Here is a 26,928-nt window from a genome sequence, read left to right on the forward strand (position 1 = left end):
ACTAACGTACGATTAATTATGCGATGGTATTTTGAAAATAAAACGTCTTCCTAAAATACGTGTTATCTTTCTTTATTCTTTCTCCCTTGCTCCTCTTTCTCCTCCTCGTGTCTCCGCCCCCTTCCAGCTCCATATAAGCAAACATTTTTATCACAACTGTGTCACATCGAAAAGCATATTGCCTTCAGTAAGTAGCAAGTTAGAATAAAAAAAAAAGAAGATCCAATCTGCCATTGCTGATGAGCTTCATCGTCCTGCTCGTTTTGTCTCAAGTACAGATAGTGTTGAGGATCAGTGGACAAAGTTCAAAACCGTCTTACATTATGCGCTAGATGAGTATGTGCCAAGCAAGATTGTAAGAGATGGAAAAGAGCCACAGTGGTACAACAACCGAGTTAGAAAACTGCTGCGGAAGCAAAGGGAACTTCACAGCAAACATAAACATAGCCAAAGCCTTGCAGGCAAACAAAAATTACGCGAAGCGAAATGTAATATGAGGAGGGCTATGTGAGAGGCGTTCAACGAATTCGAAAGTAAAGTTCTATGTACTGACTTGGCAGAAAATCCTAAGAAATTTTGGTCTTATGTCAAAGCGGTAGGTGGATCAAAACAAAATGTCTAGACACTCTGTGACCAAAATGGTACTGAAACAGAGGATGACAGAATAAAGGCCCAAATACTAAATGTCTTTTTCCAAAGTTGTTTCACAGAGGAAGATTGCACTGTAGTTCCTTCTCTAGATTGTCGCACAGATGACAAAATGGTAGATATCGAAATAGACGACAGAGGGATAGAGAAACAATTAAAATCGCTCAAAAGAGGAAAGGCCTCTGGACCTGATGGGATACCAGTTCAATTTTACACAGAGTACGCGAAGGAACTTGCCCCCCTTCTTGCAGCGGTGTACCGTAGGTCTCTAGAAGAGCGTAGCGTTCCAAAGGATTGGAAAAGGGTACAGGTCATCCCCGTTTTCAAGAAGGGACGTCGAACTGATGTGCAGAACTATAGACCTATATCTCTAACGTCGATCAGTTGCAGAATTTTGGAACACGTATTGTGTTCGAGTATAATGACTTTTCTGGAGACTAGAAATCTACTCTGTAGGAATCAGCATGGGTTTCGAAAAAGACGGTCATGTGAAACCCAGCTCGCGCTATTCGTCCACGAGACTCAGAGGGCCGTAGACACGGGTTCACAGGTAGATGCCGTGTTTCTTGACTTCCGCAAGGCGTTTGATACAGTTCCCCACAGTCGTTTAATGAACAAAGTAAGAGCATATGGACTATCAGAACAATTGTGTGATTGGATTGAGGAGTTCCTAGATAACAGGACGCTGCATGTTATTCTCAATGGAGAGAAGTCTTCCGAAGTAAGAGTGATTTCAGGTGTGCCGCAGGGGAGTGTCATAGGACCGTTGCTATTCACAATATACATAAATGACCTGGTGGATGACATCGGAAGTTCACTGAGGCTTTTTGCAGATGATGCTGTGGTGTACCGAGAGGTTGTAACAATGGAAAATTGTACTGAAATGCAGGAGGATCTGCAGCGAATTGACGCATGGTACAAGGAATGGCAATTGAATCTCAATGTAGACAAGTGTAATGTGCTGCGAATATACAGAAAGATAGATCCTTTATCATTTAGCTACAAAATAGCAGGTCAGCAACTGGAAGCAGTTAATACCATAAATTATCTGGGAGTACGCATTAGGAGTTATTTAAAATGGAATGATCATATAATGTTGATCGTCGGTAAAGCAGATGCCAGACTGAGATTCATTGGAAGAATCCTAAGGAAATGCAATCCGAAAACAAAGGAAGTAGGTTACAGTACGCTTGTTCGCCCACTGCTTGAATATTGCTCAGCAGTGTGGGATCCGTACCAGATAGGGTTGATAGAAGAGATAGAGAAGATCCAACGGAGAGCAGCGCGCTTCGTTACAGGATCATTTAGTAATCGCGAAAGCGTTACGGAGATGATAGATAAACTCCAGTGGAAGACTCTGCAGGAGAGACGCTCAGTAGCTCGGTACGGGCTTTTATTGAAGTTTCGAGAACATACCTTCACCGAAGAGTCAAGCAGTATATTGCTCCCTCCTACGTATATCTCGCGAAAGGACCATGAGGATAAAATCAGAGAGATTAGAGCCCACACAGAGGCATACCGACAATCCTTCTTTCCACGAACAATACGAGACTGGAATAGAAGGGAGAACCGATAGAGGTACGGAAGGTACCCTCCGCCACACACCGTCAGGTGGCTTGCGGAGTATGGATGTAGATGTAGAAGTAGATGAACGTACCCCAGGCGGTCAGTTATCACGAAAGGACTTAATGATCTCCATCAAGCAGACTTAGTCGGTATGATTGCATATTCTAAATGGAATTCTGGGTATAAGTATTTGATAACAGTAATTGACGTTTACTCAAAATATGAATGGGTCGCTGCTCTAAAGACTAAAACTGGAATTGCAGTTGCAAACGCACTTAAAAAATATATATAAAAAGTAAGCGGGCCTCAGTAAATTTACAAACTGATCTACGAAAAGAATTCTACAATACTAGTTTTAAAAAGTTAATGCAGAAACTCAGAATTAATCATTACTCCACTTTTTCAAATATAAAAGTTTCCGTAGTTGAACGCTTTAACAGAACTCTCAAGAGTCTTATGTTCCGAAAATTTACTGCTCTGGGTTCCTACAAATGGATTAACACTGTACAAGATCTGGTCAAACAGTATAATCACATGACACACAGAACGATTAAAATGCGACCAGGGGATGTAAAAGATAATAGTCTTCTATCTACTGTGTATAACAAAATTAAAACGATTGATCCACGCCAGTCGAAACATAAAGTTGGTGATTACGTCAGAATTAGTATACAGAAAACAGTCTTTGACAAAGGGTACACCGCCAATTGGTCCACGGAAATTTTCAAAATTCGTAAAGTGCAAGAAACCAATCCGAGGACGTATCTCCTTGAAGATTACAAATCACAGCCCTTAGCTGGAGCTCTCTATGTTGAAGAGTTACAAAAAACTAAATATCCATCATCATATACTGTTGAGAAAATGATACATAAGAAAGGCAGAAAAGCTTTGGTAAAGTGACTTGGATTCAGCAATGCACACAACAGCTGGATAAATTTGTAAACAGAAAATAAAAAATGCATAGTACATGCTGATTGTGTGTGTGTGTGTGTGTGTGTGTGTGTGTGTGTGTGCGCGCACGTGAGTAACATCTGCACTGGAGAGCTGCCAGAGTAAGCAGCGAGCAGTAGTGATGTCACGGGGCGGTACGGTGCTAAGGGCAGTACGTATACGTCCTCAATGTGTTCCAAAACCCCCATATAATATCTACTCGGACCAATACCCAATTCAGCACAAGGTTATCAGTATCCAGCACAAATTCCCTACATTCTAGCAAGAACTTATACTTCTCCGTGGCGAATATATTTTAATTCAGTGACAGATACGCACCGCAATGCGCCACTTCCCCTGATGTTGATGGAGGAATACCGCTGCTACCACATAATTCAATGCGGCGATCGGGAAAACAAAGGGCTTGCCAAAATCGGGGATAACTAACACAAGAGGTTTGCTAAGTGTGGCTTCAATTGCCTCAAAGGATGCTGGCGACTCTTCCCGCTAACGGAGGCCTTGCCTTTCTTGCGCAACTTACTCAAAGGCACTGGAAATTGGGCGAAATTAAGAACAAGTAAATACCGCCATTTCAATAAATCTGGCCACTCCCTTCTTGCTCCTTGACGAGGGTGGGAAGGGGAGATGAGAGTTACGCCAGAAACGTATCCGGTCCTTATCAATGTCTACCGCTTCAGCAGGAACCAAGTGATGTGAAAAGGATATAGAAGGTGAGGCAAGACAATCTTAGTAGGCTTGACAGTAAACCCGGCCTCGTCAATACTAACAAAACTTCTTTGAGGTGGTCCAAATGCTCTGAGAACGTGGCACTGTAAACCAACACATTATTAAGATAGTTGCAACCGAATTTGAACTTAAGGTCTTCCAAAACATGGTCCAAAAGACGGGATAACACGGCCGCGCCCATAGAGGGTCCGAAAGGAACCCGATTAAACTTGTAAAGGTTCAGATCAGTACAAAAGGCACTGGTTTGGAAACTTCAGTCAATGGTATCTGATGGTAGGCTTGGTTGAGGTCCAGTTCACTTGCGAACCACGTGGCGAAATTGTCAAAGGCAGGCAATGGAAATGACTCCAAGACGACCTTCTGTTGAGTGCCCTATAATCGACAACCGACCGATAATCGCGACTTTGTCCGTTAGGAACAAGAAAAACGGTTGACTAGCCTCGCCAGGTTCCAAATGATCATTGGAAAACTCAGACGACCCCAACTGCACATTACTAATCGGTTGAGAGCGACGAAACGAACATAATGTTATCCTTTCGTAAGGGCTAAATTTGAAATAAGAGGTGCGAGCTTGACAATCAAGAACCAGACCGGTGAGCTAAATGAAATCACAATCCAGTATCATGTTAACTGACTAATTCTTAGCAACAATAAAGCTGACACGCCTTTTAAAATCCAGTATGCGTAACTTGCCCCTTAACTCCCCTACCAGTAGCAACTCTTATCCATTGACTACTGGCATGAGATGTGTGGCATAGAGGAGGCATTCTTCATAAATTTCAGAATTTCAGGTACCAGTTATATCACGTAGTGAAACAGGGCTCCCTGAATCTAAATCGGCCCACACAGGCTCATTATTCAAGAGCGCACACACATAAGGAAGCATCAGACTGCTGTAAATGTTGGAGCAGTTCTTAACAGCAAAATGGGTTCCACTTTCCACCGGTGTTAGGCCTCGACCCTCACTTCACTGGACGTGACCACACAAAATGTGTACTATCACCAGACCTGAAACAGTCTCTAGTTTAACCTTACCGAACGCAAAGCCTGCAGCCTTCTGCCGGTTCCTCTCATCAGAAAATCTTAACCTTTCCATCTTGGCAACCAAGGTATCTAAGCTGGTAGATTTCCTTGAAAAGCCAAACATAACCAGTGCTCAGGCTTCAGGCCTTCTAATAAGGTCTTAACCACACCACCTTCAACTACTTGCAACCTCAGAGCTATCACAGCACTGCGGATCTCATCAATGTATGTAGGCAAGGTCTCATGCTAGCATTTCTCACGACGCAAATGCTTGCCCTCCAACTCGTGCCTGAACGGGAATGACAACTTCAGTTGAATTAAACGATGTCCCAAATCATGAAGCGGTCCTTCGCTCCGCATAATTTTAGGCAAAAGTTTGCTTGAACAATGTGTGTTAAAGTATAAACAAGCTGAAGAACAATGGGATGTAAAATTCATAATGCGTAAGCATGAAATTCAAACCAAAACGTTAACCATAACACAAATTCAGATTGTTAAACCTGATCGATAGAAAGCTCTTTAATCCATTGCAGTAGATACTACATATAGTTTGCCAACCTAGCCAAAGCATTAGAGGAGATCACATTTACTGGTCCCTCCATTTCCTGCCCAGTCTACTGATGGCGCGGATTATCAACTATAGCCTTCCTTTCGCTTATATTAGTTAGTTCAACTAACACGAGAAGACTCAAACCTACCTCTACCTTCCTAAATTGACTAAGATATGAATAACAGAACTTTCGTCTAGCTTCAGGGATGTCTGCTTTAAAAAGCCAAGACGATTCATAGTGTCTGTGGCCTGTGCTTGAATCCTATACCCTTGTTAGCACGTAGACTCACGGTTCTGTAATAAGTACACATTTTCCCGCAGTCCTGTCTACGCCGCCGAACCACTGGAGCCGACGCCGAAGTCCTAGGCTTTCCCCATGGCGACGCGTAGATGATCAGTCAATAATTCCGGAACTGTGCCTTCGCCGATTGTTGCCTAATTTGCAAGTAGTACAAAAAGTTGTCTTTCCTGAGGTAGCCTGTCCCTGGCCACGGACTGGCTTCCATACAGATGATTGCTACCTGGATAAGAGTAAGTAGTTAACCAAATACAGTGTATAGCTAACACGAGTAAGGAAGTAACTGAGAATGCTTTTAAAGAAGAAAAAATTTGGCCACTTTCACCCTCAGCGTCTTACCAGAAAAATGAAAATAACCGCGCTCTTGGCTACCAGTTGATAACTAGGGATTTGGGTGAGAATATTTGGGATTAGGTCGCCCTAATCCAAGGACTGGGTTGCCGACAGAACTGCTTCAGCATCCATCATCTTTAATAAATAACTTGCCAAGGTAAAACGAGTTTTAAAAACAATTAACAGTGAAACTGACTGAGCATAATTTAGAAGAATGACTGTTAAACATCTGCAACTAAAAATGAGCCACCCTCCATTATCCAAACACCAAAAGTGCATAAGTTTAAAATCAGTTAACTACACTTACCCAGCATTCACTGATCAGACTTATAAACCGCTGCCATTAATTACGAAGCCACTAACTTTCAGTAGACAACAAAATACATGGATTTGAAAGTAGTTAACAGTTGCTGCCTAAACAGCTACAGTTATCAAATATTCACTTATCAGATTTTAGTCAATGACTTCTAAACAGCCCGCATCTCGTGGTCGTGCGGTAGCGTTCTCGCTTCACACGCCCGGGTTCCCGGGTTCGATTCCCGGCGGGGTCAGGGATTTTCTCTGCCTCGTGATGGCTGAGTGTTGTGTGCTGTCCTTAGGTTAGTTAGGTTTAAGTAGTTCTAAGTTCTAGGGGACTGATGACCATAGATGTTAAGTCCCATAGTGCTCAGAGCCATTTGAACCATTTTGAACATCTAAACAGCTGCCATGAATTATGAACCCAATGTCATTCAGTACACAAACAAAGTACAGGATTTTTAAAAAAATAATAAGCACTGAGTGGGCAGCTATAGTTAACCAAAATTCACTGACCAGATTTGAAGCAAACTACCTTTTATAAGCTGCTATTAACTGTGAATCCAATGTCATTCATTAGACAGCAAAATAGAGAATTTTGCAGACAATTAAAAGTCACTGAATAAGCAGCTGCATGTAACCAAAATTAATTGATCAGATTTTAAGCAAATGACTTTTAAACAGCTGCTATTAGTTATGAGTTGTGGTGACAAAAACCTCACCACCAGATCACCTTCACTAGTGTCCAAGTCCCCCCCCCCTCTCCCCGTAAACCACAGACCTTGCCGTTGGTGGGGAGGCTTGCGTGCCTCAGTGATTCAGTTAGCCGTACCGTAGGTGCAACCACAACGTAGGGGTATCTGGTGAGAGGCCAGACAAACGTGCGGTTCCTGAAGAGGGGCAGCAGCCTTTTCTACATCTACATTTACATACATACTCCGCAATCCACCATACGGTGCGTGCCGGAGGGTACGTCGTACCGCAACTAGCATCTTCTCTCCCTGTTCCATTCCCAAACAGAACGACGGAAAAATGACTGCCTATATGCCTCTGTACGAGCCCTAATCTCTCTTATCTTATCTTTGTGGTCTTTCCGCGAAATGTAAGTTAGCGGCAGTAAAACTGTACTGCAGTCAGCCTTAAATGCTGGTTCTCTAAATTTCCTCAGTAGCGATTCACGAAAAGAACACCTCCTTTCCTCTAGAGACTCCCACCCGAGTTCCTGAAGCATTTCCGTAACACTCGCGTGATAATCAAACCTACCAGTAACAAATCTAGCAGCCCGCCTCTGAATTGCTTCTATGTTCTCCCTCAATCCGACCTGATAGAGATCCCAAGCGCTCGAGCAGTACTCAAGAATAGGTCGTATTAGTGTTTTATAAGCGGTCTCCTTTACAGATGAACCACATCTTCCCAAAATTTTACCAATGAATCGAAGACGACTAACCGCCTTCCCCACAACTGCCATTACATGCTTGTCCCACTTCATGTCGCTCTGCAATGTTAGACCCAAATACTTAATCGACGTGACTGTGTCAAGCGCTACACTACTAATGGAGTATTCAAACATTACAGGATTATTTTTCCTATTCATCTGCATTAATTTACATTTATCTATATTTAGAGTTAGCTGCCATTCTTTACATCAATCACAAATCCTGTCCAAGTCATCTTGTATCCTCCTACAGTTACTCAACGACGACACCTTCCCATAACACCACAGCATCATCAACAATCAGCCGCACATTGCTATCCACCCTATCCAAAATATCATTTATGTGGATAGAAAACAACAGCGAACATACCACGTTTCCCTGCGGCACTCCAGATGATACCCTCACCTCCGATGAACACTCACCATCGAGGACAACGGACTGGGTTCTATTACTTAATAAGTAAGACTTTTCACTAGTTGCAGGGGCAACAGTCTGGATGATTGACTGATCTGGCATTATAACACTAATCAAAACGGCCTTGCTTTGCTGCTACTGCGAATGGCTGAAAGCAAGGGGAAACTACAGCCGTCATTTTTCCCGAGGGCATGCAGCTTTACTCTCTGGTTAAATGATGATGGCGTCCTCTTGGGTAAAATATTTGGGAGGTAAAATAGTCTCCCATTCGGATCTCCAGGCGGGGACTATTCAAGAGGACATGGTTATCAGGAGAAAGAAAACTGGCGTTCTCCGGATCGAAGCGTGGAATGTCAGATATCTTAATCGGACAGGTAGGTTAGAAACTTTAAAAACGGAAATGGATAGGTTAAGGGAGTGGGAATTAGTGAAGTTCGGTGGCAGGAGGAACAAGACTTTTGGTTAGGTGAATACTGGGTTATAAATACAAATTGAAATGGGGCAAATGAAGGAGTAGGTTTAATAATGAATGAAGAAATAGGAGTGCGGGTAAGCTACTACAAACGGCATAGTGAACGCATTATTGGGGCCAAGCTGGACACGAGGCCCACGCTTACTATATCCAGGTGAAAAAGAAACTGAAGATATGTATGGTGTGATAAAAGAAATTATTCAGATAGTGAAGGAAGACTAAAATTTAATAGTCATGCGTGACTGGAATTCTTTAGTAGGAAAAGGAGGAGAAGGAAACGTAGTAGGGACCATGGACTGGGGGTAAGAAATGAAAGAGGAAGCCGTCTGGTAGAACTTTGCGCAGAGCATAACTTAATCATAGTTAACACTTGGTTCGAGAATGATAGAAGAATGTTGTATACATGGAAGAAGCCTGGAGATACTGACAGGCTTCAGTCAGATTACATAATGGTAAGACAGAGATTTAAGAACCAGAATGTAAATTGTAAGGCATTTCCAGGGGCAGATGTGGACTCTGACCACAATCTATTGGTTATGAACTGTAGATTAAAACTGAAGAAACTGCAAAAAGGTGGGAATTTAAGGAGATGGGACCTGGATAAACTGACTAAACTAGTGGTTGTACAGAGTTTCAGGGAGATCATAAGAGAACAATTGTCACGAATGGGGGAAAGAAATACAGTAGAAGAAGAATGGATAGCTTTGAGGGATGAAGTAGTGAAGGCAGCAGAGGATCAAGTAGATAAAAAGATGAGGGCTAGTAGAAATCCTTGAGTGACAGAAGAAATATTGAATGTAATTGATGAAAGGAGAAAATATGAAAATGCAGTAAATGAAGCAGGCAAAGAGGAATACAAACGTCTCAAAAGTGAGATTGACAGGAGCTACAAAATGGCTAAGCAGGCACGGCTAGAGGACAAATTTAAGGATGTAGAGGCTCATCTCACTAGGCGTAAGATAGCTACTGCCTGCAGGAAAATTAAAGAGACCTTTGGAGAATAGGGGACACTTGTATGAATATTAAGAGCTCAGATGGAAACCCAGTTCGAAGCAAAGAAAGGAAAGCAGAAAGGTGGAAGGAGTATATTGAGGGTCTATACAAGGGAGATGTACTTGAGGACAATGTTATGGAAATGGAAGAGGATGTACGTGAAGATGAAATGGGAGATATGATCCTGCGTGAAGAGATTGACAGAGAACTAAAAGACCTAAGTCGAAACATTCGAATAGAACTACTGACAGCCTTGGGAGAGCCAGTCCTGACAGAACTGTACCATCTGGTGAGCAAAATGTATGAAACAGGCGAAATACCCTCAGACTTCAAGAAGAATATAATAATTCCAGTCCCAAAGAAAGCAGGTGTTGACAGATGTGAAAATTACCGAACTGTCATTTTAATAAGTCACGGCTGCAAAATACTGACGCAAATTCTTTACAGACGAGGTAGAAGCCGACCTCGGGGAAGATCAGTTGGGATTCCGTAGAAAAATTGGAACATGTGAGGCAATACTGACCCTACGACTTATCTTGGAAGAAAGATTAAGGAAAGGAAAACCTACGTTCCTAGCATTTGTAGACTTAGAGAAAGCTTTTGGCGGTGATGACTGGAATACTCTGAAATTCTGAAGGTGGCAGGGGTAAAATACAGGGACCGAAAGGCTACTCACAATTTGTACAGAAACCAGATGGCAGTTATAAGAGTCGAGGGACATGAAAGGGAAGCCGTAGTTGGGAAGGAAGTGAGACAGGTTTGTAACCTCTCCACAATGTTATTCATTCTGTATATTGAGCAAGCAATAAAGGAAACAAAAGAAAAATTCGGAGTAGGTATTAGAATCCATGGTGAAGAAATGAAAACTCTGAGGTTCGCCGATGACATTGTAATTCTGTCAGATATAGCAAAGGACTTGGAAGAGCAGTTGAACGGAATAGACATTGTCTTGAAAGGAGGATATAAGATCAACTTCAACAAAAGCAAAATGAAGGTAATGGAATGTAGTCGAATTAAGTCGGGTGATGCTGAGGTAATTAGATTAGAAAATGAGGCAATTAAAGCAGTAGATGAGTTTGGTATTTGGGGAGCAAAATAACTGATGATGGTCAAAGTAGAGAGGATATAATATGTAGACTGGCAATGGCAAGGAAAGCGTTTCTGAAGAAGAGAGATTTGTTAACATCGAGTATAGATTTAAGTTTCAGGAAGTCGTTTCTGAAAGTATTTGTATGGAGTGTAGCCATGTATGGAAGTGAAACGTGGACGATAAATAGCTCGGACGAAAAGAGAATAGAAGCTTCCGAAATGTGGTGCTGCAGAAGAATGCTGAAGATTGGATGGGTAGATCACATAACTAATGTGGAGGTATAGACTAGAATTGGGGAGAAGAGGAGTTTGTGACACAACTTGACTAGAAGAAGGGATCGTTTGGAGGACATGTTCTGAGGCATCAAGGGATCACCAATTTAGTACAGGAGGGCAGCGTGGAGGGTAAAAGTCGTAAAGGGAGACCAAGAGATGAATACACTAAGCATATTCAGAAGGATGTAGGCTGTAGTACGTATTGGAAGATGAAAGCAGCTTGCACAGGATAGAGTAGTATGGAGAGCTTCATCAAACCAGTCTCAGGACTGAAGACAAGAACAACAACAGTGTCCAAGTGGCCAAATAACATCCAAGACGTTGGTGTGTTTCCTAAAATATCATGCCTACTCAGGGAAACCACTTTACAGGGCAGGTAATAACCGACAGCCGGTTCCTTTGCACGAGCCAATTCACACTCTCGTGTACCATCTAGAACTCCAAACCTCTTGTGTCCCCAGCTGACTCGCTCCGCACACCACAAATTCACTTCACGGCTTTTGTCCCCACCGATGAAGCCATTGGTGTAACTACGAAGTTATTCGGAGAAGTATCGTCAACGAGGGACGAAATTAATTGAAGGCCAATAACACATGGGTCAGTATTGTCGCATTGTTTGAAATGAAAGGTGCGCTGGGCTGTTTGCATATGATGGATGTGGGTCTTTGTTTGCTGGTGATGGACATAACACGTTGTTTGCAGGTGATGGATGTGGTAAAAGTTCTGCAGATAGTGGATGCACCACACTATTTGCATATGATGCAAATATAACATTGTTTTTGGATGGTGAATGCACCATGAGCAGATGATGGGCAGGCCAGATAGTTTGTAGATAATGGACATGGCATATTGCTTGCAGATGATGAGTGTGCCACATTGTTTGCAGATGGTGGATGCAGCACATATTAGCAGATAGTGGATGTGCCACATTGTTTACAGATGATGAATGTGCCACAATGTTTGCAACTCGTGGATGCACCACATTGTCTGCAGATGGTGGATTCACGACGTCGTTTGCAGATGGTGGATTCACCATGTTGTTAGCAGATGGCGGATTCACCAAGTTGTTCGCAGATGGTGAATTCACCACGTTGTTTGCAGATGGTGGATTTACCACGTTGACGGACGTGCCACGTGATGGACACGCCACGCCTTTTGCAGATGATGGACGTGCTGCGGCAGTCACGTGAGGCGCGCAACGTGGGCCCCGGCGCGGAGGCCGCGCTCATCGCCGCCTACTGCCTGCTGGCGGCGCTGGGGCTGGCCGCCAACGGCGCCGTCGCCTTTGTGGTGGCGCGGCGCGCCGCCATGCGCACGCCCCGCAACCTCTACATCGCCAACCTCACCGCCTCAGACTTCTCGCTCTGCCTCGTCTGCATGCCCTTCACTCTGGTCTCCATACTCAGGTAGGGCGGCTCATTCAAACAATGTTAAACAAGTGTTGCATCTAATCTTACAGGGTTAATCTTGCCTGATGGCAAATTTCAACAATATTTATGTCAGAGATATGTACTTATATGTCTTAATTTTCGGTCGTTGTTCGGATTTAACATTAAAATTGCATAATAAAGTACAATCAATGTAGGTCAAGTATGGTTGACTGTATGATACGAGGACGTCCTGAAAAGTACTGCTTCTGGACTTTTGATACGAAACTCTCAAACCTTTCCAAATGAAACAAATTTTATTAACTTACTACGTCTTTCTTCTTCATGTCGACATTTTTGCTTCTCAAGGTATTCACCCTGGCAACGAATCCATATCTCGCAACGAAACACCAGTTTACTGATGCCGCCTCTGTACAATGTTTGACTTTTCTGACGGACCCATAGCATCACTTCTGCTTGGAAGCAGAATAAAGTCGGATGCGGCCAAGTCGGGATTGTATGGTGGATGATAGATGACAGTGAACCAAAGAAGTCCGATTTTTGCAGATGTCGCAGCGCTCGAGTGTGGTCTGGCACTGACATGTAGAAGGAGAGGGTGCTCCATCTGTTGACGAACTTTTAGAATTCGCAATTCGATTAAAACGCGCTGTTACTCACGCACCGTCATAGTTACGTTAACCGCCATGTTAAACACTAAAATTCACATCCATCTACGGCAGAGGGCTGCATGTGCCTATGCAACGAAGCATAAAGATGAAGAACGTTAAAAACTTTTGTTTTATTGGAAAACCTTTTCGTGTTTTTACATAAAAATTCGGAAGGATTACAATCCAACACGCCCTCGTATTGGGTGTCACAGTTTTAGTAATACACTGTAAGCTCGTTTAAATAACTTTAAGGCATCTGACGATAATTTGAGGACTGCAACCGACTGTAATGCAGAACAATTTATTGACAGTCCATGGCTGTGGAACTAAATATGACGTTCTCTAAGTGTTTAAGTCTTGTGAAGTATCACCTTCGTAAAATATGTTAACTGTTTTAGTTTAGTAACGTTCATCCAGTCAGCCACTGTTCCGCTTTAATCGATGTCCACATACCATCTGATAGGAAAGCCCATCTCAATTCTTTCTTTTTTAGCTGCTTACATTAGATGGAAGAACATGTTCCCATTCAGCAAGGATTTATAGGTCGATTACCGGAACAATCAAGCATCACAGTAGATTATTGAAAACTCGGGTTAACGGTTGTGGTACAACGAGAGTTTTCAAAAAATGTCATTGGGTAGATGCTCGCTGCTATTAGCTCTTTCACAGATTTCATTCATCTGCACAATTGTAGAACTTCTCTCAAATTAAATACACTCCTGGAAATGGAAAAAAGAGCACATTGACACCGGTGTGTCAGACCCACCATACTTGCTCCGGACACTGCGAGAGGGCTGTACAAGCAATGATCACACGCACGGCACAGTGGACACACCAGGAACCGCGGTGTTGGCCGTCGAATGGCGCTAGCTGCGCAGCATTTGTGCACCGCCGCCGTCAGTGTCAGCCATACGGAGCTCCATCGCAGTCTTTAACACTGGTTGCATGCCGCGACAGCGTGGACGTGAACTGTATGTGCAGTTGACGGACTTTGAGCGAGGGCGTATAGTGGGCATGCGGGAGGCCGGGTGTGCTCAACACATGGGGCGTGAGGTCTCCACAGTACATCGATGTTGTCGCCAGTGGTCGGCGGAAGGTGCACGTGCCCGTCGACCTGGGACCGGACCGCAGCGACGCACGGATGCACACCAAGACCGTAGGATCCTACGCAGTGCCGTAGGGGACCGCACCGCCACTTCCCAGCAAATTAGGGACACTGTTGCTCCTGGGGTATCGGCGAGGACCATTCGCAACCGTCTCCATGAAGCTGGGCTACGGTCCCGCACACCGTTAGGCCGTCTTCCGCTCACGCCCCAACACCGTGCAGCCCGCCTCCAGTGGTGTCGCGACAGGCGTGAATGGAGGGACGAATGGAGACGTGTCGTCTTCAGCGATGAGAGTCGCTTCTGCCTTGGTGCCAATGATGGTCGTATGCGTGTTTGGCGCCGTGCAGGTGAGCGCCACAATCAGGACTGCATACGACCGAGGCACACAGGGCCAACACACGGCATCATGGTGTGGGGAGTGATCTCCTACACTGGCCGTACACCACTGGTGATCGTCGAGGGGACACTGAATAGTGCACGGTACATCCAAACCGTCATCGAACCCATCGTTCTACCATTCCTAGACCGGCAAGGGAACTTGCTGTTCCAACAGGACAATGCACGTCCGCATGTATCCCGTGCCACCCAACGTGCTCTAGAAGGTGTAAGTCAACTACCCTGGCCAGCAAGATCTCCGGATCTGTCCCCCATTGAGCATGTTAGGGACTGGATGAAGCGTCGTCTCACGCGGTCTGCACGTCCAGCACGAACGCTGGTCCAACTGAGGCGCCTGGTGGAAATGGCATGGCAAGCCGTTCCACAGGACTACATCCTGCATCTCTACGATCGTCTCCATGGAAGAATAGCAGCCTGCATTGCTGCGAAAGGTGGATATACACTGTACTAGTGCCGACATTGTGCATGCTCTGTTGCCTGTGTCTATGTGCCTGTGGTTCTGTCAGTGTGATCATGTGATGTATCTGACCCCAGGAATGTGTCAATAAAGTTTCCCCTTCCTGGGACAATGAATTCACGGTGTTCTTATTTCAATTTTCAGGAGTGTATAATGATGCATTTAAGATATTACATGCAACTAGTAAAGAAAACAGATTCGGAAAAATTACACAGTAATAAACCTATGGGTCATTACGTGGACTCTGTTTGGTTTAGTTAGTAGTGATTAATAGATTCTTCTGTACTCCCCGTAAGCGCGAATTTGTCATGGAAACGCTCACCTAACTGCAGTGCCACGCTCAAAAGGAGACGTGTTACGCGTTGCAGGTGTTTTTTTTTTTTTTTTCCTTTTACAATTCAAAGCTCCAAGAAAAGTATATTCTGCGAAAGAGTGTAACCGTAAATGGTAATCTAAGAAGATTAGTAATCAACATTTAGTATTTCAGATTTGATCAATACTAACTGAATGTTTCATAAAATGGTTTTGCATACAGTTTCAACACGCAGGCGGTTCTTTCATATAATAAATTCATTAAAGCACAGTATGAGTTCAGGTGCAACTACAATAGACAGAAAAATATTCCAATTAAGTAGTCTTACAGAATCATACATGAAGCATCAGTATACAGTTGTTTAACACGCTAGTTAACACCTGCAAGCACATTAGAGCGCAATAGACAATGAGCAACTATGAGAAAAATGTAAAGTCTATTCTCTACGGAAATGACATAAACGTTATTTGAACTGTTACAGATAGGCAGCCATTGTCTCATTAAAGAGCCCGGGATTCGGAACAAATAGCCAAACATGGAATTAAGTAAAAATCAAATGCCAACCTATGGAAAGTGAACGAACGAAAGTTGCTTCATATTATGAAAACTCTGGCTAGTTATACGAAAGGACTAAAGAAAATATTCACATGGCTTAAACTAAACAGAAGGAGGTAAAATTCAACTCACGTTATATCCTAAGTACAAAATAAGTTCGAAATAATCAGCACATATAATATTCATAAATTACGCATAAGGTTCAAAACCCAGTAGTAAGGAACTTGGCCACCCTGCCCTTGTAACTGTGGCAAAAACAGTTTTGTCAATGTAATTTAGCCACGTTGGAGATGGTAAGCTCTTTAAATAACATCGTGATTTGCTGAAACCTGAAACAATATAATACGCACAGTTACATACGGCATAGTGGATAGCGTCAAATAAATGATGGTACAGACAACACGCTAAGGTGCTCACAAAAGTAGTCCAGGAAGCGCGGATTATTATGATCACTAACGTCGGTCTGCCCACGAATTCTGTAGGAACAAATAGTTCCACCGCCATTTTCCATCAAATTCAAGCAACAGGCTTCTCGGGTATGTAAGTACTTAGGATACAGAACCACACACCCGCTTAAAGTCACATTCAACTTTGGATAATAGTCACTGCATCCACTTGCCTCTGGATAGCCAACCTTCTGGTATCGATGGTAAACTACTGCGTAATGCAGTAAAATTGTCGCAGTGGAGAGCACACTTACCTCTTCCTGGGATTCAAAGGAAGCAGCTGACTAGCTAAACAGACAACAAGATTACACCACATTTTTACTTATATCTCGAAGCAGTACACACGTCACTTCTTCCATTCCGACTGTCTTCTTTTTTTTTAATTGAGCTTCTATTGTCTCACATTCATTAGAAGGAACCTAATCTTGACCTGACTAAGATGAACTCTATAGAGTTTACTCTTAGGAAAAATTTAACTACTGTGGTAAGTGGGTTGGGCATGTTTAGAATCAGAAACAATCCAAAGAAACAAACTTACTTTGCTCTCTTTCCTTGAACTAAGAAATTTAGTACAGAAATAAATACCCCCAACCCTTAATGAGGTTATATCTCTGTGTCTCCTGTCTCTGTGCTAAACAAATATTATTCAGTGACAATGGCTACCAAAGCCTGCAGACTCACATAAATGTTATTAATCACCTCCCTCCAGTTTCTTTTAATCATGAGAGAATCTAATTCCTCATGGGATATGTTACTGATTGACCAAACGTTTGATATCGGTAAGTTAATACGGTACATAAGCACTAATTTCGCAGGGATGGTCTCATGCGTAGCAGACCGCAAAGCAGAACAAATCCATTTGATGGATTTATCTGAGTTTTTCTGAGATTGGTTTTGATAAATACTCAGTACTGGTTTATATACCAGAAGAGAATTTCATAAATTCTCTAGAAGAGAGGGTAGATGCATTATCACATACTAATGTCTTGGAGGGTCAAAGTAGCGAAATATTTTGTAAACTTACAGAATTGTCTAATTCGTAGTCAAATTATTAACTGAAACAAGCCACAAAAACCCGTTCCAAGCAGCCACCACAACAGAAATACTCATACTACCATTCTTGGTGCGTGGAAACAGGCTCAATAATCCACAAACAATTAGTCCATCTGCCTCTCTACCTGACTAGACAGCAAAAAACCACGACATGAATTGCGATTAGATTTGACAGACAAACATTCGTGACATTCCTTGACTAACTTTTTGAAGTCCGAAAATTACTCAACGACCGGGTAAGGTACTTTTAAATATTCATAAATGTCTTAAAAGAAACCAAGTAACGCTTACAAAAAGTGCCGTGGATGATATCTACCAACTTGCTACCCACTAAGAAGGTGATAGTACATACTGCTGAGCATTTGATCCCACCTTTGATGCCCCTTAAAATTCCCAAATACTGATGGCATCACTATTAGTGTAGGTGCAATGCACTGAATATTATCACCTGATTGTATGATTTCAGCGAACTCCTAATCCCCACTAAACCTACAACTCAGTACATCGGCCAGGTGGTTGTGTCTTACATCAAAACCGAAGCTAAAATACGAACTGCGCAGCGTGCTATCCTGCCAGTATTACGGGTTCCAGCCGGTAGCCAGCTTAGGCCTGATTGTCTGTTTCTAGTAAGTAGTCCCTGTACTCCAAATAGCGTTTCCACGCAAAAAAAAAAGAAAACGTAATAATTCCAATTAATATAGGGAATATTTAACCACTCTCACTGAAAGAGCCTTCGAAGGTAATGCGACAGGCCCATGATATGCATCAAATTCTTGTAACAGGTGTGCAGCGACTCTTGAAGTGGGGTATTGTAGTGAAAAATGATCTGCCTCTGAAAATGCAGAATGGTTTTCTTGGAAGCATTACTGAAAGTCTGCTTAAAGAGATCTAAATCTGGAATAAACTTAGTAGGTCTATTCAAATACAAAAAATAAAATTTTTCTAATAGCATTTATGTTGCAACTATCCTCCGATCATGCTCGTATTAGATGCTGGTTGAACACAAACTGGATATACCAGTAATAACCATATCATACAATAACTTGCACTTGTAAGAGAGATAAGTTGAATAAAATATTTAGTGGTAATGCCAAATACGAAAATGCTAGCATGAGATGCAGATGAAGAAAAACTAGATGTATGAGTAGAAATCATATTATGCACTAACTTGCAGCTGTATAAAGGCAAGTTCAATAAAGAGATATCTTCACGGGACTTATCCCCTATGCAATTGCATGTAAGTGCAATATATGGTTCTTCCAGTCATTTCTAGACTTCCTCAGACTGCAGCTTACATGAGCGTGGTGTGAGGGTGATTGCATTGACAATAGAAACTAGAATAGTCATCAAAATTTATGTATGTGGCCAATCTGTGGGGATACAGGAATTTTTACATTTTAACAAATTACGTAAAAGCGCTTTCTCCTTGCCTGAAAAGTCGGGCACTACTGGTAGCTTTCACCGTTGTCCCCACCTTCCTTAAACAGGAGAACTCCTGACTAAGATGTAGAAGGTGCTCACCAAATAGGTAATCATTAAACGACGAACTTTAATTTCATCCAAGAAAGCTCTTAGCAGAAATGATCCTAAGGTAACTCTGTCCAACTGAAACGAGTTGCAATCCGTGCAGAAAACAGGAACTTTGATTCTTCAGCTACAGACTTTGGTCCTGATTCAGATCCAAAATAAAGTAAATCATTTGTGTTGATCAATTCAGGCAACCGAGCCCGAAACTGTTTTCTATGTCTGCATACACATATATACTCTTGAAATCGCTGTGATGTGCGTAACAGAGGGTGTGTCCGATTGTTTCGACTTACTGAAGTTTTTCCCGTTCCATTCTCGGGAACGTTGATAGTTCAGATGTCTGTGCCTACTGTAATTAATCTTATCTTATCCTCAAGAGCACTATGAGATTGATAAGCAGGGGATTGTAGTGTATTTCTCGAGTCACAAATTAAAGCCGGTTCATGAATCTTTGTTGGTAGGATCTCTTCTGATGGTTTATATCTGCCTTCAAGTTCTGCCATCTCAGTTTCTTCAGAATCTCTAAACTGTTGTCCCAGATATGAAACAAACGTCTGACCATTCATGCTGTCCTTGTATGCATACATTCAATTCTATGTTAGTGCTATTTGGTATAGGTATCACAAGTGTAGCAACATTCCAGGATGGTGACGCGAGTGATTTGTAAGCAGTCTCCTTTATAGACAGATTGCATTTCCTCAGTATTCTGCCTACAAACCGAAGCCTTCACCTGCTTTACATACGACTGAAGCTATGTGATCATTCCGTTTTGTGCGCCTACAAACTGTATGAATTTGTATGAAGTAAGCGATTCCAACCACTGTGACTCATATTATTGTCATGGCATATTATGTCTTTTCGTTTTGTCAAATGCACAGTTTTATATTTCTGAAAATTTGAAGCAAGTTGCTAAACTTTGCTTAATTACAAATCTTAGATAGGTATATGTGCTAATGGTTAATCATAGCAGATACCTTAATAGGAGGGAGATTGCTGATATCTTTATGAATTTTTGCTTGGACAGGAAACTGAAAGTCCACAGCTGGTAGATCCAGCAAAATTTTGAGATGGAGAGAATATACACGGTGGATGCTAGAGCTTCAGATGGGAACACTTGACCTTTTTCTGTACTTCCAGAAGACAACGCTTAAGTTAACGGTCGTTTTGAAACTGTCTTAGAACCGATTACTGATGCTGAGCCGAAATTTTTTAACTTTCAGCTACCATTGCCACCATTCTCTCCGTAAGTGTTTTATAACGATGGAAAGCACGTGCAGCATTAGTGCACATCATGAAGACAGCTGATGCGAAGTTATTTGTTTCGAATTAAAAACTTGCTTTCATTAATTAATTCATAGTTTCACCCATATTCACCCATTTGAACTCAATGCGCGCTTAAACGAGGGATCTGGTGCAAATAGGTGCATTTGGGGTCTTTCCGTTAAACTGTTCACTAATTCAGTATTCAAAGGCGGCTAATTGTACATCATTATTATCGTTTCCTTTCCGATTCCTTCTACATGTGCCAAGGTATTATCATGTATGTTCAATAACCAATTTAAATCTTTGCGTTATTAATAATTACTTGTGTTATCTATTCTAGTCCATACGTTTTAGCAATAAACATGAGTCTGTTGTGACCTTTTACTTCATTCCATAAACAGAGGAAGACCTACTCATTATATCCTCACTGCCAGAGAAATGTTAGAACACGTGGAAGGATGATGTCGATTTTGACACGACGACGGCATATGCCATCTCTGGGATACTAGATGTACTGATAGTAGTTTCGGCGTCGTCCCTAAACAGATCGCCTAGTGTCAAGCTACCAGAGCATTTCTGTCTATCCAACTCAGAGTTGTGCAAATTTGTGAAGTAAAACAGACAACTGTGCCAAGGAGACGCACTCTGGCTTCCTACAACCAACCTAGAGAGTCCGACAGGGATCAAACTGTGGCCTTCCGAGTGACAGGATGGTCCTTTGGATATCTGACACACAAGATGAACGTGCTGCGTCAGTAGTGCGATGATGATGATATCAGTTGTCACGTGAATTCTCTCACATCCGCAGACGAGGCACTGGACGTCCATGCAGCACAGAAGGCAGCAGGGATCGTCAAATTGTAAGAGTAGCAATGGCAGATCGTACATACGCCACAGTACAGATAAGATCGGACGGCTTATTAGAGGTGGGACTATGGGCACGCACACCTCCAGCCCTGCTCCACTCACACCACTGCATCCACGTGGACGCCTCGACTGGTGCCGTCAGAGGATCGCTTGTAGGATGGAATGGCGCACCGTAGTCTTCAGCGGTGGAAGCGGATCCTGCCTGCACATGAGTGATGATCGTTTGCACGTACGACTTAGAGGTGATGAGCGCTGTATCGTAGGTTGCATTCGTCCAAGACACACTGACCTCACCCAAGACATTATGGTCTGTGGTGCGATTAGCTGTAGTTCTCGTTCACCGTTGGTGTTTCTGGAAGGGACGCTAACCAGTGCTCGGTACTTGTAAAATGTCGATAGACACGTTGCCGCTCGGGATTAGCCGAGCGGTCTAAGGCTATGCAGTGATGGATTGTGCGGCTGGTCTCGGCGGAGGTTCCAGTCCTCCCTCGGGCATGGGTGTGTGTGTGTGTGTTTGTCCTTAGGATAATTTACGTTAAGTGGTGTGAAAGCTTAGGGACTGATAACCTTAGCAGTTAAGTCCCATAAGGTTTCACAAACATTTGAACATTTCTTTTCATAGACACGTTCTTTTGCCGATCCAGCCAGAAGAAGGCGATGTTTCGTTCCAACAGGATAATGATCGCCTACGCACTAACCGTGAAACTCAACGTGCTCTGCAAGACGAGCAGCTACTTTCCTAGCCAGCACGATCTCCGGACTTGTCTCCAATAGAGCACGTGTGGGATATGATCGGACGTAAAATGAGTAGTGTGACTTGTCAACCAACTCTCACAGAACTACGTAAACACGTCGAGCAGCGTGCCATTATGTATCCCGTGATAGTATTCGCCAGCTGTGCCATCGACTGGATGCCAGGGTCAGCGCTGCATTGCCACCTGTAGAGTAAAAGGGTATACCACCTTTGTTTTTCGGCAGTGTACAGTACCCATTTGTCGTGTATTTGAACGCCACTCCTCTTTAAATTCAGATGCCTCATATAATTATTTGTTTCGAAACTTTGGTGCCATTATTCATCAGGATTTATCCGGGCCTATCTGTTCACCGCAAACATCACTGGGGTCATATCTCAACGGTATCCCATGGGGGTGCAAAAAGCTCAACGGTAACCTCATACTATAGATTAAAAATACAGCACGAAAATGCAGCTCTGCGTTTCATCTAGCTCAAGCATATTAGTTGCAATATTAGATTGCGTCGAATATTGCACACCAAATTACCGTTCCCGAGAAGTCGCTGCACCGCCAAGCGTTATATTTAGTGGTGGCTGTTCCATTGCACGTCATGTTAGTTTTGTTCTAAAGGCAGCACGTATTTATCGATCCTTCCAATATTACATACATTCTATAGAACGCTCTCTCTCACAGTGTAGAGACAGCTGCGCTGGACAGAAGTCGTGAACAGTGACAACTCCTCTTTGTGTGGCTGTCAGAGAGTCATGTAACTGTAGAAGGTCTGTAGCTCATGTTACTCTGGAAATTAACCTGTCTTTCACCAGTATATGTAAAATAGGTGAATAAAGTTAGAGAAGTAGAACGAAACGATGCCTTAGAAAGAGGTTAAACATCTCTTGGCTTTCATCCTATTTATACTTAAGGCAACTCCAACTTAAGGCAACTCCAACACCTTCGATTTATCGGTAGTTCTGTCATTTCATTCTTAAGGTTTCGCCACCGCAAATCCTTTTGCTCACAATTTGGATAAGGTTGATTTTTTGTATAAACGTTTTTGATTCCTTTATTGGACTTAGTTATGCGATACTAATGCTCCAATATTTGCTAGAATTTTCTGAATTTCTCTCCTGGAAATAAATGTAGAATCCCACTTGCCATATGCTAGTCACCATACTACCAACACAGTGTAAATGCAGGAATCAAGAGAAGAGAGTTGTTGATACAGCGTCGCATGTGCATTCACGAGGCTACCTACATTTTGTGAAACCATTTTCCTTGTCTCTCAATGGTTTCTTCATCATATGGCAATTACTGTGCTCCGCTGCGTAGAATTCAACCAAACACTACTGCAATAATTCGTTCTATATTAGTTTAAATATTTAGGCGTTTAACAGATAAGCGAACACAGCAATGCTTCGCAATTACTAAGTATGCGCAGGAAATGGATTGAGGTCTTAATTTCCTTCTCCTCCCCCCTCTTTCCGTCCTTTTGCCCCTCTCCTTCTCCATCTCTTCCTCCATCTCCCTTTCTCTGTCCGTGGTCTTCTCACCTCTGTGTGTCCTTCTCCAGCCCCTCTTTTCACTGTGAACCCTGTCCTCCTCCCTCCCCCCAAGACCATTCCTCCTCTCCTCCCTCATCCCTGTGCATTTCGTCCTCTTCCCTCTCTCTGGTCAAGAGCCTTGATCATTGTTACTGCAAACGAAGCCTTCATTGGGAATTGAAGTCGCTCAAAAGGAATTTGTAAATCAATTCTACCATTGGTTTGGGGAATATGAGCGATACCTCTCCAGCTTCTAGGTCTGGGAGGGATAATAGCTTCAATTACAGTATTTCGCTTGGTTTTAGTCTGCAAACATATGGGATTACAAAGTTTCGGACGATTCAGATTCCGTAGTAGTAATCTAATCCTTTTCTTCTGTTAACATCAAGTGTGAGGAAGGAAACGGAACAGCACATTGCTGTGTGTACAATATTTGTGTAAAGTTATATGTGGGACATGAAGAACATAAATGGTAGACACAATATGTGTCCATGCTCTGCTATCTTAATTCCGACTGAATGCGTGAAAGGAAACGAAACTGCGTGTTTTCACTGCACTGCACAGGATTTTTGTTTGTCGCAGTCGGTTTTTAACAGTGTATTCCCGCAACGCCAAGAGTTGTGTACTTTGTGCCCACCTTTCTAAAATATTGTTTTTCAGGTAGTATTTTAATGTTAAGATCTTAGAAAGAAAGATATTTGTTGTTTTTAATGAATTTTTTGTCAGATACAATAAATACTTCAAATTTGTCAGGTAAATGTAACCCAAAAATTTAAGTCTTAGTAGTCACTTTCCACAGTGAAAGTCATAATCACTATTTTCAGGGTCAGTATATTACTTACGAATCAGTGTCTCTGTAAACAAATGTTGCAACTAAAACTCAGCTACATTTAACGAAATGTAAATTTTTAAATTTTTTGTGGTGGTCATGCAGTACACCCGGCTATGTAGTACACGTTACTTCCTAAGAGTGTTCTAAAAGGTATTTTCCGGTTGCTAACTATCAGTACCTCTTTAAAAGTGAGTAGTTAATCTAAGTCAAAAACAATTTACGAATTTTTTCCTTTTTTTAGGTTGGGCAAAAATACTCATCCCCCCACTTGGTAATTCTCGTTGTGGAAAACGTATTGGTACTGATAGGTTTAGAAAGGTGTAGCCATTGTCTATCGGAATATTTGTTAGATTGTAGCTTAAAAATATGAAGTAAATCGGTCAACTTTTCGAGATTTTTGCTCACAATATCACCACTTTATGTTTTATACTGCGTGTTTAAAATTACCTGTCTGTGTATCATACTCACTGTGTCAAAAGTCGTCAGCATAACTTTAGGAATCAATTCCTCACGGAGCAAGAAGGAAAAAAGGCTATATCAAGTTGAGCTCGGTAATGCATATTTATCGAATTATTAGAGCATGTTTCTGTTACACAGTAATTGCTGAAAAGTGCTGTTTGATGGAGGAAAATGTACGACTCCGGGTACATCTGTTACACAATTTTTTTCAGTCTACAAATGTACACCAACCAAAGGCTCGCGGCAATGCGTTACAAGTACGGTTTGGCGAATGGCAATGTATTGGAGGAACGTTTCTTATACCAGGAACGCTACCCGCTGCGCTGAATACCAGAACGAAAGACATTTGAAAGAATTCATCGCCGCCTTTGTGAGTACGGGTATGTCGCACATCCTCTAGGAAGCGGGTACCAGCCAAAACACACAACACCAGAGGATGAGGAAAGTCTTCTCAGTGCTTGGAGGAAAGTGCTGGAATCAGCACAAGGCGTCTGGGCTTGGAGAGGAATGTGCCGCACGTTACGATACGAAGACGTTTACGTGAAAACAGGATGTGTCCGTACCACTTTCCGAGTACAGCTGTTTTGCCTGTTGTGGATTATCCTCCAAGAGCCACATTCTGGCAGTGTTTCACAGAAATGACTAGGTGGCAGCTGTTGTTTTATTCACAGATGAAGTGACACATAAAAGGGACGCGGAATCCTGAATTAGGCTAACCAGCAAGTGTGAGAAGGCAAAAATCGCTAAGGAACTCTCCAATCACCTTTACCAACAGGCGTCGCCATTACCATCTGCGCAGCCATTCAAATTTAAATCGCTCTAAACACTACGGGACTTAACATCTGTGGTCATCAGTCCCCTAGACTTAGAACTACTTAAACCTAACTAACCTAACGACAGAGCACACATCCATGCCCGAGGCAAGATTCGAACCTGCGACAGTAGCAGCAGCGCGGTTCCGGACTGAAGGGCGCAGAACCGCTCGGACACAGCGGCCGGCTGGGCAGCCATTATTGGTGATTGCTCGTTAGGGCCCTAGGTCCTCTTAGGGTGACTTACTAGACAGAACTATACAGGTTTTTGAGTTCCTGAGTACTTAAAAGACATGCCACTTGATACTGTTGGCAATTGTATTTCGTGCAACATGATGCTCCCTCACATTTCAGCCCGTCCTCCTGGAGCACCTCATATCTCATTTTCCTGAGAGCTACATAGGCAGAGGTTGACCGATTGTTTGCGAAGCCGTTCAACCAACTTAAACACTAGATGTTCTCTTGTAAGGTCTCTCGTGTATTCGACTGCTGTTGCGCTTGAACCTACTTTCCAGCCGCTAATTGTAGCAGTCTTTCAAAGACTAGGAAGTACACCATGCATTTTTAATCCAGCGTAGAATTTAAAGAATCAACGAACGGAGACCTCCATTCTGCGAGGGGGAGGTCACTCTGCACATTTCCTCCCATACGTCATCAGAGTGTACCAGCTGGCGTTGCAGACATACACTCCTGGAAATGGAAAAAAGAACACATTGACACCGGTGTGTCAGACCCACCATACTTGCTCCGGACACTGCGAGAGGGCTGTACAAGCAATGATCACACGCACGGCACAGCGGACACACCAGGAACCGCGGTGTTGGCCGTCGAATGGCGCTAGCTGCGCAGCATTTGTGCACCGCCGCCGTCAGTGTCAGCCAGTTTGCCGTGGCATACGGAGCTCCATCGCAGTCTTTAACACTGGTAGCATGCCGCGACAGCGTGGACGTGAACCGTATGTGCAGTTGACGGACTTTGAGCGAGGGCGTATAGTGGGCATGCGGGAGGCCGGGTGGACGTACCGCCGAATTGCTCAACACGTGGGGCGTGAGGTCTCCACAGTACATCGATGTTGTCGCCAGTGGTCGGCGGAAGGTGCACGTGCCCGTCGACCTGGGACTGGACCGCAGCGACGCACGGATGCACGCCAAGACCGTAGGATTCTACGCAGTGCCGTAGGGGACCGTACCGCCACTTCCCAGCAAATTAGGGACACTGTTGCTCCTGGGGTATTGACGAGGACCATTCGCAACCGTCTCCATAAAGCTGGGCTACGGTCCCGCACACCGTTAGGCCGTCTTCCGCTCACGCCCCAACATCGTGCAGCCCGCCTCCAGTGGTGTCGCGACAGGCGTGAATGGAGGGACGAATGGAGACGTGTCGTCTTCAGCGATGAGAGTCGCTTCTGCCTTGGTGCCAATGATGGTCGTATGCGTGTTTGGCGCCGTGCAGGTGAGCGC

The 26,928-nt window shown here is 43.2% G+C and overlaps 1 protein-coding gene across 1 annotated transcript in view; it reads left to right on the forward strand.

Moving 5' to 3' along the window:
- LOC126176434 (neuropeptide Y receptor type 2-like) overlaps positions 1–26,928 on the forward strand; it is a 412,320-nt gene that overhangs the window by 155,419 nt on the left and 229,973 nt on the right. Inside the window, exon 2 of the mRNA XM_049923590.1 lies at positions 12,234–12,478. Coding sequence (XP_049779547.1) covers positions 12,234–12,478 — 245 coding nt within the window. The remainder of the gene's footprint in view (positions 1–12,233; positions 12,479–26,928) is intronic.

The sequence above is a fragment of the Schistocerca cancellata genome, chromosome 3 (assembly GCF_023864275.1).
Source record: "Schistocerca cancellata isolate TAMUIC-IGC-003103 chromosome 3, iqSchCanc2.1, whole genome shotgun sequence".
NCBI lineage: Eukaryota > Metazoa > Arthropoda > Insecta > Orthoptera > Acrididae > Schistocerca > Schistocerca cancellata.